At 34.1% G+C, this 15,555-nt stretch overlaps 1 protein-coding gene across 1 annotated transcript in view; it reads left to right on the forward strand.

The window, feature by feature from the left end:
- The window catches only part of LOC127855204 (ATP-dependent translocase ABCB1-like), a 72,407-nt gene extending 57,392 nt beyond the window's left edge, over window positions 1–15,015 (forward strand). Inside the window, exons 19-26 of the mRNA XM_052390621.1 lie at window positions 368–451; window positions 1,929–2,132; window positions 6,654–6,895; window positions 7,317–7,479; window positions 8,151–8,342; window positions 9,123–9,329; window positions 10,946–11,092; window positions 11,930–15,015. Coding sequence (XP_052246581.1) covers window positions 368–451; window positions 1,929–2,132; window positions 6,654–6,895; window positions 7,317–7,479; window positions 8,151–8,342; window positions 9,123–9,329; window positions 10,946–11,092; window positions 11,930–12,130 — 1,440 coding nt within the window. The 3' untranslated portion in view covers window positions 12,131–15,015. The remainder of the gene's footprint in view (window positions 1–367; window positions 452–1,928; window positions 2,133–6,653; window positions 6,896–7,316; window positions 7,480–8,150; window positions 8,343–9,122; window positions 9,330–10,945; window positions 11,093–11,929) is intronic.
- The last annotated feature ends 540 nt before the right edge of the window (window positions 15,016–15,555 follow it).

Consider the following 15,555-nt stretch of genomic DNA (forward strand, 5'->3'; position numbering starts at 1 on the left):
ATGCATTATATGAAGATTTCTTTTATATACCTGCTTCTCCAGCAAAAGGGGGGGGGGGTAATTTAATGTGAACAATAAGAATGGGTTAACAAGTCTAATCGGAAAAGTTGTTTTTGGTCAACTGAAAACAGTTATATGACTCACATGCTATTAAATAAGGTGAACAAAGCACACACCCTTATAAACTGGTAACAAAAAATGAACTGAAAGGTTTAAACCTTGCAGTGCTAGCTCAATTATTGTACAGATAACAGCATATGGTAGGTTTGGGTTTGTAACAGTCAGTTCGCAATTCAGACTTGGTTGGCATAATTTCAAAGTTGGATGAGTAAAGACTTTTGTACAAGGACGTGTTTACTGTTGACAGGAAATCGCCTTCTTTGATGACCATAACAATAGCGTGGGAGCCTTGACAACCAGGCTGGCAACGGACGCATCACAAGTACAAGGGGTAAATACATGTATCTAACTTTTATATTAACAAATTATCAATATTCTAATGTTTCAGGATGATCATTCTATAGACAACGAACAAATATTAAAACATAAAACTCACTGAACAATACAGGTCTTAAATACAGTGCATCACAAAAAATGTAAAATATTTTTTTCATTTTCATTGCCAATTATTTTTGTCAGATGATGTTAACATCGTAGAAATTATCAAATTTGTATTAATTTAGTACAAAAATTGGCTTAAAAGCTCATAATCCCTCAAAATCAACTATTTTTGTACAATATCTCAAAAAATAAAGTTAACACTTAAAAATTAATGTTCCTTATAGCAATTGCCGAAATTTCAACGCTAGATGTGGTCTGGAAACATATATTTAACAAGATACAAAATGCTCTTTTTGTTTTTTGCGAAATAATATATTTTACACATGTTCATGTACCAAGTTAGTGTTCGTGTTTCGTATGAATATATATTGTTGCGTCAAAGTAAAAGGAATAAACATGTATTGTGACACACAAAAATAAAAACAAGCATTTTGTATGTCGTTAAATCTATGTTAGCAAACCACATGGAGCGTTGAAAGTTTGGCTATTGGGATAAGGAACACCGATTTTATTTATGGATTAACTTTACTTTACAAAATATTGTGTGAAATATTATTTGATTTAGAGTATTTATCTTACTTTAATATAGTTATAATTGTTGAGTTTAATGTGTTTGAAGCAAGCAAAAAACAAGTCTACATTCTTTAACAAGTATTAAAGTTTCATGCAAGCACTTTGAGTAAGAGGAAAAAAGGAAATCATTTAAGTTCTTGAAATCATAAACAAATATACGATACCTTATAATGCAAGGTTCCGTATGTTATACAAAATATAAAAGATAGGGCTTATTTCCTAAATATGGGATATCCTCCAACTATAAAAATAGAACTTAGCTGACAGCCTGTAAAATGTTGTTATAAATTTCCAGACAGGGAGATTATAAAACGCAAGTTGGTTGAGTAATTGGAATCATTAAAATTGTAGGAACAAAAATATTTAGGAAAGTATAGTTTATTTTTAAACATGAGATTTCTTACAACAATATAGAAAAATTGGCCTTGGTTGACAGCTGTAAAGTATTTTATTGTTGTAAATTTGACTACATGTAATGCATAATAAATTATGAAGAATAAAAGCATAGAACTAGAATCTGCTTCAAAATATATGAAGAAATGAATTACCCACACAAAATTGTTTTTTTTTACTTTTAACATATACAAATAGAAGTACACATGAAGCCCGTAAATACGTTATTGTTGTGAGTCTACAAATTATGAAAATGGGAATTACTGACGCAAATGTTTCCTTTTTCTTCCTGTTAACAATTAAAAATCGGATCAGCCTATAAATATGTTTGTGTTTTTTTACGATAAAAAGATATAAAAATAAAAATACATGTTTACATTGTGATTGTGTACGATTTCCAGGCTGCAGGCATCAAACTCGGGTCATCCCTCATGGCCTTTTGCAGTGTGGTGACTGGGATCGTGATCGGATTTGTGTTCAGCTGGAAAATAACGCTGCTTGTAATAGCCTTCCTGCCCTTTGTCATGATTGGAGGAGCGCTGGAAATGCAGATGATGCAGGGGGCTGCGGGCAAAAACAAAGAGGCTCTTGAGTCAGCTGGAAAGGTCTGTAGTGCAATCTGGCTTCTGGGAAAATTGGGGTTAATGCATGTGCGTAAAGTGTTTTCCCAGATTAGCCTGTGCACACTGCACAGACTAATCAAAGCAGACTTTCCCCCCTCTAGTGGATTTGCATTTGAAAGAGAATTCTTTTAAACAAAGTATTTCCTAAAAGCGGAAAGTTTCATATCTTATCTGCACAGGCTAAACTGGGACACCACTTTAAGCACATGCCGTATAGCCCAGTTTTCACAGAATTAATATTACTAGTATCTTCAGTGCAAAGTTTGTGCGCTTTATGCTTAAAAAGGAGAGGTATTGTTGTCTCTGCAATATGATTGCAAGAAAAAGAATAATATATCTTATGAAATGTGCCCAAACCATTCTGCAAATATTGCATAAGATATGGTCACCAAAGCTATTATTTGCGTCGCACTGAAGTGCGGCGACTTGTATGTAATACGTTGTTTTTTTTCGCTCATGGGAGGAGAAGTTATTTTACGGATCAATGTATATATTTTTGTTGTCAGAATATCTTGCATAGTGGTGATTTTTTGTGTAAATTAGTGTAAATAAGTACTGCATTTGTGCCTATTACATTAACTTCAACATTTTTTGCTAATAATGCAAAGCTAATTCTTTTAATTAATAACTGATCACAGGGACTTGGCAATAATAAAAGATCACAGGGACTGTGCAAATACGCAAACTGGTGAAACTTTCTGGTTTTGTGTAAAATTAAAACATAATCAAAATATATTTATTTTGTGGTTTTTCTAACAATAGCGCAGACAAAACGAGAGCGATTACACGGTTTATTGCTTTATTGATAACCGTTATACTACAGTCACTTATTAATATCTTAGTTAGAAGGTGATTTTTCAAGCGGTTCCGTAGTGTAGTGGTTACACGCTCGCTTCACATGTGAGAGGCCCAAGGTTCGAGCCCCAGTAGAATCGAATTATTTTATTTGTGTTGTATGTTAACTTTTTGTTTTGATGTAGACATTTTAGTTTAAATAAATATGCTGTTCTATTGTAACCATTTTTTGTTTTTATTATGCCCATGAAATATATGTGTGAGAGGGTGGGGAGGGGGGGGGGTTCGCAAACACATTACAACTTTTACAGTGTTTTCATATCAATGAGTACTCAACCCCTATCGTAAATGAGCAACGTAAGAATAAGTTCAGAATCATCTCCCCTTGAAGTTGAGCAAAATATGAAATTACGCTTACAAGATGAAGCAGTCTTTTTAAAACCTACACAGTTCTGTTCCATTAATGAAAACTGCACACGGATGCCAGTAAAAAAACAATGTAAATAAAATGAACTATGAAATATTTGGGGGTTACAACACAAATTCATAGATAATGGTTATTTGGGGGTTATAACACAACATCATAGATAATGGTAATTTGGGGGTTATAACACAAAATCATAGATAATGGTTATGCCAGTATCATTTTCTATTTTGTTTAAAATAATCGGTCAATATATTAATATTTACAGTAGAAAAAAATCGTTCCATGTAACTTCATTGAGTGCCTTTTACACTGAAATTCCCGACGCCCTTTGATGCTTTGCATCAATACTTATCTTGTTGAAGAGTATTTTCACTTTTTGATTCAATGGTAAAGCCAATCCTCACATAAGGGGCGGACATTTGGGGTTATACCTTTTATGAAATATAAAACAAATCCAGGCTCAATTTTGCAAAGATTGTATTGATCTAAATAGGTCAGCCAACAATTGTATTCCTATGTCTCTAGGGGAGGTTGGTAGACTAGAATTATGTGTACTCAAGTGTGTTAAACTCTGGTGTAAATTTGTTGACATATCATTGCATAGATACCTCAAAAGCTGTTACAATATGTTGAAATGCCAGGATGACATCGGAAAGACAAATTGGGCCATTTCTGTTAATCTGTAATTTAGTTAGGTCTTTATTATATCTTTGTCTATCAGGATGTTGATTCTGTTGATGTAGTTTTACAACTGTTTAAAGATCGCCTTATTTGTTGTTACACGCAAAAATGGTCAGGGAGTATCTGCAGTGCACCGTATGGGCGCTTTATGCTTAAACAAAGGAGCGGTATTGTTGTCTCTGCAATATTATTGCAAGAAACAGATCCATATATCTAATGAAAAATGCCCAAACCATTCTGCAAATATTGCATAAGATATGGTCACCAAGGCTATTATTTGGGGTTATACCTTTTATGAAAATATAGAACAACAAGAAATATCTTTAAAAAAGATATACGGCGTTGATAGTTCAATGAATGAGATCAAGGATAGCGAATGTCTTTTTCTGTGCAGTTCTTAGCTGCATCACACGCAGTACGGGATGTTACGCGGAGTTTTCGCGGCTTATTTTACATTATTACATATTGCTGGTCATGAACCTATAGATACAAAACGGAAAACCAAAAGAAGAATGGAAGTGAAATTAAAACATACGAGTCAACCGGCCACACGAGAAGTATCCGTATTTATAGGCGCGTTCTTCGAACAAACCTGTTTTAGTGGTTTGTCGGGCATAACTATTTGATTCGATTATTAACAGTATCGATAATCATCGCGCTCATGCTTAATACATTGGTCAATATGGTGGAATAATTATTGTTAAATTAATCAAAAATAATATTTATCATTGTATTGTTGAAAACACATTAAGAATCTACATATTTCTGGTCTAAAGAAAATTCCAGGTCACCTAGTTCACGGATAGCGTATTTATTATATAACTATTATTTTACTGGCCGCGAACTCCGGTGATGACCTGTTTATAAACTCTGAAATTCATACACTTGCCGCGAATTGACCCGATACCTCGCAGGTTGAAATGCAATGTATTAAAGTGAGGCCTCGCTTCCACTGCTCTTTATACTTTTACATGTTAACATGTTGACAAGAATATGGAAGTAAGTACTAAATATGAGAACATAGCCTTTAAGTATAAACGCGTTGCGCTGGTAATTCTCTGAAAATAAAAGGTGCACGCACAAACTGTATTGATGTCGAGAATTGAGTGTAAAACTGTTCTATCTATTAAGCCTTTTCATTAGAAATAAAATTGTTTCATGCAGTAAAACAGTGTTACAAAGACGCGGATATGTTTCCAATGTTCTGGTGGTATACTCAAATCAGCCAATGGAATAAATGAAGTGTATTTATTCGTACCTAGCCGCGGGAAATTTTATTTGAATTTTATTGGACACTTACAAAGGTCAGGTAAGGTGAAAAGCTGGCTTAATACAGCTTACGCTGAAAAACATCCAGGCTCAATTTTGCACAGATTTTATTGATCTAAATAGGTCAGCCAACAATTGTATCCCTATGTCTCTAGGGAGGTTGGTAGATCAGAATTATGTGTGCTCAAGTGTGTTAAACACTGGTGTAAACTTATTGACATATCATTGTATAGATACCCCAAAAACTGTTGAAATGCCAGGATGAAATCGGAAAGACAAATTGAGCTGATTCGGTTAATCTGTAAGTTAATTAGGTTTTTGTTAAATCTTGGTCTATCAGAATGTTGGTAATGTTGATGTAGTTTTACAACTTTTACAACATTATTTGTTGTTACACGCAAAAATGGTCAGGGAGTTGACTCGTCTAGATGTGAAACATATAGAATGTTTAAACAATTGCTTGAACCCGAAAAATATTTTAAAAATCTATAGAAAAAATATATATATAAAGAAAAGCATTCACTAAGTTCAGATGTTCCAAGAACAAGTGTTTTGTTTTGAAACCGGAGAACATCTCGGTGTAGAACATGATCTTAGATATTGTACACATAGTCTAAATGTAGAAAACGCTTCTGTCATTGAACACGAATTTCATGTAATTCGTCATTGTTCTTAATTTCACAAAGAACATAAAATTCTTTTTTCTTTCTTGGTATAGTGGAAACAGAGAAGAAATTGATTTTATTAATCCGATAAAAAGAAAAAATGATCTGAAATTGAAGAAATTGCATTATTTAATATGTATTTCTTCCTGTGAAAAGTATAACTATATAACTATTCACAACTTATGCATGTATAATATGACATGTCTGTATATTGTGTTTTGGACCGGTGGCCTTTAATTACAAAATAAATTGTATTGCTTGATATATGTTAATTGTTTACTCAATATTTGTGATCATCACACAAAACTGCAATCCTTTTTCCAGAATACGAGCATGGCTGGCTGTACAAATCGAAATATTTATATTATATACACTATATGGATCTTTAATATGTTTTCAAATTGAGTGCTTACATTATTTTTTACCATTACCATCAGCAAGTTTATTTCGTGGAAGATGTAAGTGAAAAAAATACATGTATTAGTAAAATCAACACATTACCTTAGGCTTCACAATATTGGCAACTGCATATTTTCATCTTTTTCTATGCTGATATAATGTGTTAAGAAACATATGTTGTGATAAAGGTGATAAAACATGTGTGTTTTCAATCATCACAAAATATATTTTATAATGATCACAGAGTCAATTGTTTGTTTTTTTCAGATTGCGATAGAATCCATTGAGAACATTCGCACAGTTGCTTCTCTCACAAGAGAAGATATGTTCCAGAAAAAGTTCAACCACGAACTTCAAATGCCATACAACATTGCGCTGAAAAAAGCCCATTTGATTGGAATTGGATTTTCCCTGTCTCAGGCTGTTATGTTCTTCGCGTACGCTGCTTCCTTCTGGTTGGGCGCATACTTGATAAAGCAGTCCGAAGTGGATTATGTGGATGTATTCAAGTATGACTGTAATAAGTCACATTTCTTTTTTTTTCTTAGATTAAACTAGGGTGTGGTGATGTTACATATTGAAGAAATTGTATGTTGACTTTCTTTTCTGATACAATATTTATCCGCAAAGTTGTTCAAATTTGCATGTGCCTGTTCATGCTTTAAAAAATTATAAGACAGCGGACACCAACATAGAAATGGGTTATTATTCATAAACAAGTTTTCTTTTGTGGGTATAAACATAATTATAAGTGACCTACTAGTATTTGTAATGCTCATGATTGTTATGCATACGAGTGTTATATTTATATTTTTTCTATCAAAAAGAGAAGCAAAACAAATTACAAAGTCTATTCCCGGCTATTTCCCTGACTCGACTTTGATTTTCTGACATTTATTGTCAAATAATCTGAATGTTTTCTCTGTACAGGGCATTCTCTGCGATATTGTTTGGAGGAATGGCTATAGGCAATGCGAGTGCGTTCGCCCCTGATGCTGCCAAAGCGGAACAATCCGCCAAGGAAATCTTTAAACTGATTGACAAGAAACCAGACATCGACAACGAATCAGAAAAGGGCGAACAACTTCATACAGTAATACATTATTATTTCTTCTTATAATATATATATATATTATTGCATAGTTCCTATTTTATGCTTTCATGTGGTTAAAAGGGAAATATATATGATTTAAAAATGTGAATTCAATGTTTTAAAGGGTGGAATGTAATAGTGAAAAATATTGATAACTTTTACTGTTTAGCTTTAAATAATCACTTTGTTATATTGATGTCATGACCCTTTTAAAATGGACACAACTGAATGAAAAAATCATTTAAAAAGTAATTATTGGATGTGGTAGTTACTTGTGATTTTAAAAAATAAATAATTTCATACATAGCTGTGCTACATCTCCATTTCCTTTGATAATAACATTTTATAAAATCAAAAATGTCTGCTATTGATTCTACAAGAATGTTCTTTTGTTTTTGTTTTTTATATATGCCTTAATCCTAGAAAGTCAGCACTTAAATATCTTTTGCATATATGTAGGCCTAAATCTCAAGTAAATTACAATTAATGAGATATTAAACAATCAAAAGCAAAAAAGTGGTAGGAAGCATGCTTCGATTCTGGCTTTTGAATAAGGTCTTACAATATACCTATTCAAAATATCTTTTGGCGTTGAAGGCATTTGAACAACTATAATACACAATTATTTCATGTAAATATTAATTCATTAAAAATCTTGTCTCTATTTTAAGTTCACAGCAAATCTCAGCTTCGCGAATATCATATTCCGCTACCCCACCCGCCCAGACACCACTATACTGAAGGGGCTCGACCTTGAGGTTCCACAAGGTCAGACAGTGGCCCTTGTTGGCAGCTCAGGTTGCGGAAAATCTACCACTGTACAGCTCACAGAGAGGTTTTATGACCCTGCAGATGGAATTGTGGTATGCTGGACAATGTGCAATAATTTTGCTTGATATAATCTATGGTTGGTGTTATTTTGCAAGTTTGTTCCACTATTGGTCTTTTTCCTTATGTCAGGGGCTATATAGGTCCCGCTGATGTGGCTAGAGTTAGACACACTTTTAATATATTATAATTTGTTTTAGGTATTCATGCATTGCACTACTAACAGAAAGCTTTTTATTGCAATGAAAACGGACTTTTAAAAAATCTTGAAGATAAAAAATAATTCTTTCTTGAAGGGGAAGTATACTTCCTTGAAATAAGGAATGGAATATCAATTATCCTAATTGAATACCTGCATCAATGTTTTCAGTATAAGAAATCTCAGAGCAACAATTTGTAATCCTCTTAAACCTGCAACTGCATATTTAATTGAAATTATCTTCACCTCTATCAAATCTTAAAGTGATTTTTTGGTATCTTCAATACATCTATACTTGACATATTTACTTCTCTTTTGATTCCTTATGAAATTTCTGTTGGCATTACTACATTGAAAACAATAATCTGCTTACACCATTAATTACTACCATTTCTCTAAACATTTTTCTTTAGTTGTCGTCTGCTTAGTCTGTGTCTGCTTAAAAAAAGTCCCCTACCGGCAATCAGTGATTGATTTCAAAAAATGGTTTTTACATCAATTGTTGTTTTCACTAGCAGTGATTGTTTTCACAAGTGGTGATTGTTTTGACATCAATAGATTGTTTTTACAAGCAGCAGTTGTTCTCACAAGCCAACTATTTCCTTCCTTTTCCCAGAGCCTGGACGGACACAATCTTAAGGACCTCAACCTGCAGTGGCTGCGCTCACAGATTGGCATCGTTTCCCAGGAACCCGTGCTGTTTGACCGAACCATCGCAGAGAACATCGCCTATGGCGACAACTCAAGGGAGGTAACCATGGACGAGATCATTGATGCAGCACGCAAGGCTAACATACACAACTTCATCGCATCTTTACCTGATGTAAGTACATAACAGTTTATATTGGTACATACATTTACAAGGGACACTCAAAAAGATAAACAAAAAGCTGTGTATATCAGTATATTTTGCCATAGAAAGATTACAAGGGACAATCAAACAGATGCAAAAACTGTGTATACCATTTTATATTGCCACATTGGGATAACAAGGGACAATCAAACAGATTAAAAAAGCTGTGTATACTAGTAAATATTGCCAAAGAAAGATTACAAGAGACAATCAAAAAGATGCATAAACTGTGTATACCAGTATATATTGCAACATTGGGATAACAAGGGACAATGAAACAGATGCAAAAAGCTGTGTAAACCAGTATATCCTGCAACATTGGGATAACAAATGAGAATTAAAAAGATGCAAAAAGCTGTGTATACCTGTATGCATGTATATTGCCACATTGGGATAACAAGGGACAATCATACAGATGCAGAAAGCTGTGTATACTAGTATATACGGCAAAATTGGGATGACAGGGGGCAATCAGACAGATGCAAAAAAGCTGTGTATACCAGTATAAATTGCCACATTGGGATAACAAGGGACAATCAAACAGATGCTAAAAGCTGTGTATACCAGTATATATTGCCACATAGAGATTACAAGGGACACTCAAACAGATGCTAAAAGCTGTGTATACCAGTATAATATTGCCACATTGGGAGTACAAGGGACAATCAAACATATGCAAAAGCTGTGTATACCAGTATATATTGCCACATTGGGATTACAAGGGACACTCAAACAGATGCTAAAAGCTGTGTATACCAGTATATATTGCCACATTGGGATTACAAGGGACAATCAAACAAATGCAAAAAGCTGTGTATACCAGTATATATTGCCACATTGGGATTACAAGGGACAATCAAACAGATGCTAAAAGCTGTGTATACCAGTATATATTGCCACATTGGGATGACGAGGGACACTCAAACAGATGCTAAAAGCTGTGTATACCAGTATAATATTGCCACATTGGGAATACAAGGGACAATCAAACAGATGCAAAAGCTGTGTATACCAGTATATATTGCCACATTGGGATAACAAGGGACATCAGACAGATGCAAAAAGCTGTGTATACCAGTATATATTGCCACATTGGGATAACAAGGGACAATCAAACAGATGCAAAAAGCTGTGTATACTAGTATATATTGCGACATTGGGATTACAAGGGACATCAGACAGATGCAAAAAGCTGTGTAGATAATGTGCTATAAATAATTAATATTATTTGCTGTATACAATAAATTTTTGTAATAGGCATGTTTATTATCGATTCAAATCAAGTATAAAATAAAAATAACAACTTGCAACAGGCCCGTTTCCAGCTCAGGAGCATGTAACCATGAAATTCGCAACTATATTGCCAGCCTTTGATAGGCATTGTTTACCGGTAGCTTCATTTTCTTTATGCCCTTGTGATATTCCAGACAATGAAGCCCTACATACAAGGTGGCACTAATTGGTTGCACATCTGCCAGATTTAATTGCCCCGTTTTCTGAACCTATGCACTGTCACAACTGCATGTTATTACACTTGTTTCTTAAAGAAAGATGGTAAATTTGGTTTTGCATCTACATTTCATAAGGGTTACAATACCAGCACAGGAGAAAAGGGGGCCCAGCTAAGTGGAGGTCAGAAACAACGGGTTGCAATTGCACGCGCTCTGGTGCGGAATCCAAAAATTTTACTCCTTGATGAGGCCACATCTGCCTTGGATACAGAGAGTGAAAAGGTACTGTTTATATGTGAAAAGTTATAAGCAAAAAGATGATATTGTTTTTGATGAACATCAATAATTCTTAACACAAATTGAAATACAATTACGCAAATTAACAACACAACAGGGGTATGATACATTATGTTTCTTTCCATACAAATTTCAACCCAGGAATATCAGAGAAGCATTCAACTTTTTAAATATCTCTTTTAATATTATTGTGTGATGGCCTAGTGGATACGATGTCTACCTGGCAATCAGGAGATATCAAGTTCGATCCACACCCTGGGAGCATTTGTAAGATCTTCTTGTAGACTTGATATACTAATTCTTCCCAGGAAACGGACTCGAAAGTATCTCAATAAGCCTTAGGCTTTTAATAAAATGAATCTCCCTTCCTAAGACATATATAGTGAGCAACATTTATTTCTTTTGCCATGGCGTAGTGAATATGGTGTCCACCTAGCCACGGGGAATTAATGGGTTTGATCATGGTTGCCATGGCATAGTGGATAGTGTCCGCCTCACCAATGGGAAGTCATGGGTTGCCATGACGTAGTGGATATGGTGTCTGCCTACCCACAGAAAAGTAATAGGTTGCCATGATGTAGTTGATATGGTGTCCGCCTAGCCACCGGGTAGTCATGGGTCGCCATGGCGTAGTGGAAAAGGTGTCCACCTAGCCACCGGGTAGTCATGGGTTCGATCCTGGGAGTACTCGTGTGATCTCCCCAAAAGACACTAAGAACTGGTTCTACCCAGAAAATGGACTCGAGTGTTTTTATAAGCCTTAGGCTTTTTAAGCTATCAAGCTTAAAGAAATAGGTTTAAAATAACATAATTCTCATGCAGATTGTTCAAGAAGCGCTGGACAACGCTCGCGCAGGTCGCACCTGCATCACAATCGCTCATCGGTTATCGACCATACAGAATGCGGACAAGATCTGTGTGATACGGCACGGCGTTGTCACAGAACAAGGTCGCCATGGTGAACTGATGCAAAAGCAGGGCTTCTACTACAAGCTTAACATGGCACAGGCCCGCAAGAAATGATCATTTAAGAAAATTAAATGTTTGACTGTCATGTAAGACGAATTGCCATGCATGCTAAATATTCATTTGATAACTTTTATATTTATTTGAGATTGAAGAGTGTACAAGATGTGTATAGTAATTAAGAGATTTAACAGCATGTTCCTTAATATCTGTCCAAAATATTTTATAAATTCTGCAGAGATACCATCAGATCCTGGATTTTTATTATTGCCATATCTTACAATGCTTTAGCGCATTCATGCTGTGATAGATACTTCTGTTCATTTTGCGTTTGTTCTTGACATATTTTAGTGCGTATGTTAGTAAAGAAACGTTCATAATTGTTGTTTTTCTATATTGGTGTATGTTTTATACAGAATTCTATAAAAGTTTGCTGTGTGATTTAGTATCTCTTTTTGGTCTTGTATTATGCAATCCACTGTGCCTTACTTTTTGAGTCTATCAGTTGTTTGCATATATATCTAAATCATTGCAATTTATTGTTAGTTGTTGTTCTAACTCTGTAATTCTTGACTTAGGTGTTTCTTCCTGTTCCTTTTTCATTCTTTTTTTGCTGGCATATTTAATTGTTTCGTCTCGAATGCTCCCTTTAATTATTTCCTATAAAGTATTTGGATTAGCTTCGCGATTGATATGTGTGATTTCCGATATAGACGCACTGTGTTATTCTTGTTCCAATAAATATGAATTATGTATTTAAAAATACCCCGGACCTCTGAAATATGAATGTAGATTTAATTGATATAATTTAATGGTCCGATTTGAACCCTGTGGAAATATTGCAATCTGCGAGACAGTTTACAATGCCCTGAGATATTAAACAATTATCTAAGCGACACAATATAGGCGGTCGAGTATTTGAGTGCCATGTGTAAGTTTGTTTTAATTGGATTTTTAAAACGCCATATATCACATATTTCATTGTTTTCTATTATTTCTTTTTCGTTACATTTTTTATTTGTATCTGATCGATCGTTCAGTTTATCTAAATTATAGTTAATAACAGTGTTAAAATCCCCACCAAGGATTAGTGAATGATCATTAAACTTCTGTATATTTATATCCAAGGTGTTAAGAAAATCCGTATTATCTGTATTATTTAGAGTTATCTGTTTTGCTTTTGTTGTATTGTCCATTTCTCATGTGCAGCACAATGTATAACTCAGAAAGTATATATATATATAGGAGGTTTTCAAATGAATCTTAATATAAAAGAGTGATGGATTGTTGAGAAAATGCAATACATTCTGCAGTATATACTATATACAGAGTTATTGCCATATGTTTCCTTTTTTAGGTCCCAAGCAAAATTAAAGTATTGAAAGGAATACAATAAAACTTCATACACTGCAGGTTAACGATGACCTTTTTGTTCAATTTTTGCAGATATATTGCCCTTAGTTAATTTTCTTGTGCACTTGGAGTTGTTTCCCTTGATACATTTTTGTGCAGATCACAATTAACAATATCATTTTTGTGCAGATTAAAACTCAAAAAGGCTCTAAGGGATTCAAACAAAACTTCATACAAGGACTGACATGAAGTGCGGGGCGCATGAACCGGAATTCTTTTCTTAATACTTGTTTTTATGCACCCGGGTCGAATGATCGGGTGTATATTGTTTTGGCCTGTCTGTCTGACACTGTATGTGTGTGTCCGTGTGTCTGTCACAAAACTTTAACAGTGGTCATAAATTTTGCAATATTGAAGATAGCAACTTGATATTTGGCATGCATGTGTATCTCATGGAGCTGCACATTTTGAGTGGTGAAAGGTCAAGGTCATCCTTCTAGGTCAAAGGTCAAATATATGACTTCAAAGCGGCGCAGTAGGGGGCATTGTGCTTCACAAACAAAGCTCTTGTTTCTTTATGGGGTTAATTATTTTTCATTTTCATTTTCAAACCATGACTTCTAGTATGAAATTGATTGTAAAGAAATTTCGTATTTAATAGAGAGGAAGTTTTCTGTTGTGAACAAATAAGTAAATCTTGCGGTTTTTGCATACTTTGATGTTCAATTTAATAATACTTTCAGTGATTTATTTTGCCCTATTGGGAAAAGTACCGGTACCTTCCCACTTTGAAAAAATTTGCACGGAAACCCCTGTAATTGACATTGGGATAATTTGCGTCGTAAAGTCTTCATATTGGGAATTCGGTGTATTTGATTGTTTTGCTCGCAAATACTTTAAAATTGATAAATTAATGTTGTCAATATAATATTTACTTAGGTTCAAGCCATAGAACTGCACAGAGAAAGTACATAATGTTGCATTTTATTTTATTTTTCGACACCTTCAATTGGTTTTTTTTTACAGCAATTGGGAAATGTTTAGTTTTTTCCTACTTTGGAAAGTGCCGTTTTCCGGTACTTTATAACGAAGGAAAAAAATGACTGACTTTAAGGGCATGCAGCACTTACATAGACAGCACTTGTTACTTTTATGTTCAGACATTTTCTTACACATAGGGTGCTATATTAGAATCTCATAAGAACAATTGTATTATATGATTTGTATTATATGATTGTATTACCTGAAACTGTTTGTATTATTAAATTATGAAGGTAGCAAAATTAAATTTAGAAAAGATGAACACAACTAGTCACTAATCCGTTACTTCTTTTAAATAGTTTTGAAACTCTATCGTGTATCTTTTTTTAAATATATACTATCTTTTTCTTGACCATGTTTTATCTTTAACATCATCTAACTATAGGCTGATCAATATAACAACTAGTTCTTGCATAAAGTATCATTATACGATTGTACTACATTCTACTGTGTGGAATTGAGTGTACACTTTCGACTCCTTACTCATGTTTTAAAGAATTATTCACTGTTGTTTTTTGTACGTGTTATAATAAAATTATTGATTTTAATGTTGTTATAGTCATAAATGATCATAATTCATTCAAAACTTAGTAGCCCCGCTGCTTTAGATTGGTTTCTTATGTTTGCTATTTTGTTGCTGTCTGATAATATGAAGAGTCAGTTTCTATGAGAGAACCCATGATAGTTTTTAATAGAATAATCATGAGAAAGTTCCAGTGGTTTTTGAATCTTGGATCTCACTGGCACAAGGTGGGCACCATATCCACTAAATGCAGATCAACCCTCAAATACAGGTTTGTTATAAAGTTAATATTGATAACTCCTCAAGAAGACAAGAAGGGATCACACTAATAGCCTCCTCGACCCAATTTCTCAATAGTTGTTAAGTATTGCATGTATTGCTTACGTCGCTTATTTCATTGACTCTTTGATCAGAGAGGGTAATAGTCATGATGGCGACGTCCATGCCGAGACAAGTATTTTTCACCGTATTATACCTTTATTATTTTTGTTTAATTTTTAAATGACATACACTTTCTAGCCCTATCAGTAAGAAAGTGAGTGTTTATTTCGTATTATATTTCGCT

This window comes from Dreissena polymorpha, chromosome 13, assembly GCF_020536995.1.
Source record: "Dreissena polymorpha isolate Duluth1 chromosome 13, UMN_Dpol_1.0, whole genome shotgun sequence".
Lineage (NCBI taxonomy): Eukaryota > Metazoa > Mollusca > Bivalvia > Myida > Dreissenidae > Dreissena > Dreissena polymorpha.